We start from the raw sequence: 2,652 nt of genomic DNA on the forward strand, positions 1-2,652 counted from the left end.
GGTGTTGGGCGTTGTCGGTGGGCTCCAGTCTGCGCCGGCGCTGGCTGGGGTCTTTGGGCTTGCTCTTGCTGCTCCCCATGGTCCTGGGCTGCAGGAGACAGACACACATGCAGAGGGCCTCTTTCTTATTCTTTTATTCTTATTTTCTTATTCTTATTGGATGCTGAGCGCAGAGCCTGGACCGGTGCTCAGGAACGCGGATGCTCCAGGACCAGGCACCCACCGTGGGGTGTAGCTCAGCACCCCATACAGTCACATTTCCTCCTACACAAGGGCTTCTGCCAGCGCATGGACAGAAGACAACCAGACCAAGACAAATATTCACGAGTTTGGATTACTTCGACAGCAGAAATTTGGAGAACTCATAGTTGCATCTCTCTGCTTGCTCAGGATGGGGATTTAAAGGCGAGGATGCTCCTGTGAAGTCCAAAATGTTCAGCAAATGGGATAAAAGTTTAAATCAGGAGCAGTTTCAGGCAGTTAGCAGCAGGACCAAGGGATCTCAGCTTTATATATAGTCATGCCTTCCTTTCCACTCAAGATCATGCTCTATAAATACCTTCAAGGTAATGATATAAATGAAGGAAGGGAATTATTCGCAGTCTCCAAAGATGGCAGGATACCCAGAGTGTCCTGAAGCTATGGAAGGAAATATTTAGGCTAGATCACACATGGCAGGAGGGAAAAGGGAGGTGGAGACAGCCAGGGAGGAGAATATCTCTGGTAAGAAAAAAAAAGTCAGGGAAGGAGCAGAGGAGGCAGCCACTGCCCATGAGGTGCGGATCTGGATGCAGCCACCCGTGAGGCTTTGCCGAGGGCTCAGCTTCACCCAACAGATGGTTTTCCTAACCCAGCTTTGGAGACAAGTTGGGGCCCAGCCCTCAAGAGCAGGGCCAGAGCCTTCGGGCAGCTCTGGGGTGTCAGGCACAACTCTGCTCCCCTCCCCACAGCGAGGGCTTTACCTCACGATAGGGACTTATTTGCCAAAAAAAACTGACTTCCATCTCCCAAATTCCACAGAGGACCAGCAGTATCCCCTGTCCTGCTTCTATACAGGTTTGCTCCAGCTGCAACCGTGCTGGTGCCATCAGATGCTGTCAGGGTTTGGAAATTGGAATAAACTGATTTTTTGAGTTGGGTATGGCTACAGAAGCTGTTGTGGTGGGGAGCGGAGCCATCCTTCCTCCTACACACGCAGGCGATGAGGAGGGACCAATGCTCTATCTGCCACGGGACTCGGCCCACACATACCTGTGCTGGGCTTTGGGGACCCTGGAGCAAAGGAAGGTCAAACACAAGCTTTGCACGTGCAAATCCTCACCGCTGGCAATCCAGAGGCAGATCCCGTGGCAAAGGGGAGAGGGTCTAACCCTTAAATAAACGTGTTTTTAAAACCCTGTCGCAGAAGATGCCAAAGGAGAACTGGAGGAGGGGTGGGGGGAAAGCAGGACCTTAGAAATGACAAGAGAAAGCCCCCACCACTGAGGAAAGTGAAGCTCCCCGTGCCCCAGCCAGCCCTTCGCTCACCTCTGCCCAGGGCTCCGGCACCCACTGGCACTCCCAGGACGGCAGCGTGGGGACACGGCGGGGCGGTGACCGTGTGGCTTGTGACTGCCCACGCGACTGTGAGCTGCAAGGGCAGCTCAGAGTTTCCCCGGGAAGCAGCACTTCCCCAGGCAGGGAAACACCCCAGCCGGGGCAGCGGATTTAGCAGCGCTTTGGGGACAGGAGTGTCCCCTCCCAAGCGCACCCTGCAGGCTGCCAGCCTGGGTCAGTAAGTGATGTACCATCACACTGAGAAAAATAAGAGTATAAAATACTCAGTATCCCTAGAGATAAGCAAGAAAGGGGAAGCTGGATCCCCTAAGAACTTCCCCAGTGTCCCCAAAGCGGGGAAGGGTCCTTGCCTTCACACCCATTAGCCCCTGGGCATCTTCCGGGCACAGCAGTTTTGGGAGGGAGAGCTCTGCATCACACGTCGCAAGCTCCCAGCACGTGTCTGGCTGCTAACCCTCCTTGGCAAGGGCTTTGCTGGGTCTGTGCTGCTCTGACAGGGCTCGATCCAGCTGTCAGGGCTTTGGCTGCAGGAGCTGAAGACGAGAGAGGAGGCACAAGGAAGAGCCGTGAGCCCGTGGTCCTCAGGGGAAGGGGCTGCAGAGCAGCGGGTGCCAGTGTGAGCTCCCCTGTTGCAAGCACCCTTGCACCTTAACACTTGCACACGCTTATTTTGATTTGACTAGTGCAAAATGTAGGCTGGCAACTCCAAAACATGCCCAGAGGCACTGGCAGCCTTACACCAGCTCTACTTCTTGGCAGAGCTGGCAACAGAATCACAGGATTACCTAGGTGGAAAAAGACCTTTAAGATCATCGAGTCCAGTCATTAACCCAACACTGACAAGTCCTCGACTAAACCACATCCCTAAGTGCTGTGTCTACTGGACTCTTAAACACCTACAGGGACAGGGACTCCACCAATGTGCTGGGCAACCTGTTCCAATGCCTGATAACCCTTTCAATAAGGAAATTCTTCCTCATATCCAACCTAAACTTGCCTTGGTGCAACCTGAGGCCATTTCCTCAACAACCCCCCCCCCGAGCCGAGCTGCAGAGAAGAAAGCGGATGAAACCATTTCCCCGCCCTGGCAGGGCC

At 54.1% G+C, this 2,652-nt stretch overlaps 1 protein-coding gene across 1 annotated transcript in view; it reads right to left on the bottom strand.

The window, feature by feature from the left end:
* The window catches only part of LOC104274812 (proto-oncogene tyrosine-protein kinase Src-like), a gene marked incomplete at its 3' end in the record, with an annotated part of 7,084 nt that extends 7,005 nt beyond the window's left edge, over positions 1-79 (bottom strand). Inside the window, 1 exon segment of the mRNA XM_009870549.1 lies at positions 1-79. This exon segment is cut by the window's left edge and continues 153 nt beyond it. Within this exon segment, the coding sequence (XP_009868851.1) occupies positions 1-79 (79 nt within the window).
* Between the last annotated feature and the right edge of the window lie 2,573 nt (positions 80-2,652).

The sequence above is a fragment of the Apaloderma vittatum genome, unplaced genomic scaffold (assembly GCF_000703405.1).
Source record: "Apaloderma vittatum isolate BGI_N311 unplaced genomic scaffold, ASM70340v1 scaffold25395, whole genome shotgun sequence".
Lineage (NCBI taxonomy): Eukaryota > Metazoa > Chordata > Aves > Trogoniformes > Trogonidae > Apaloderma > Apaloderma vittatum.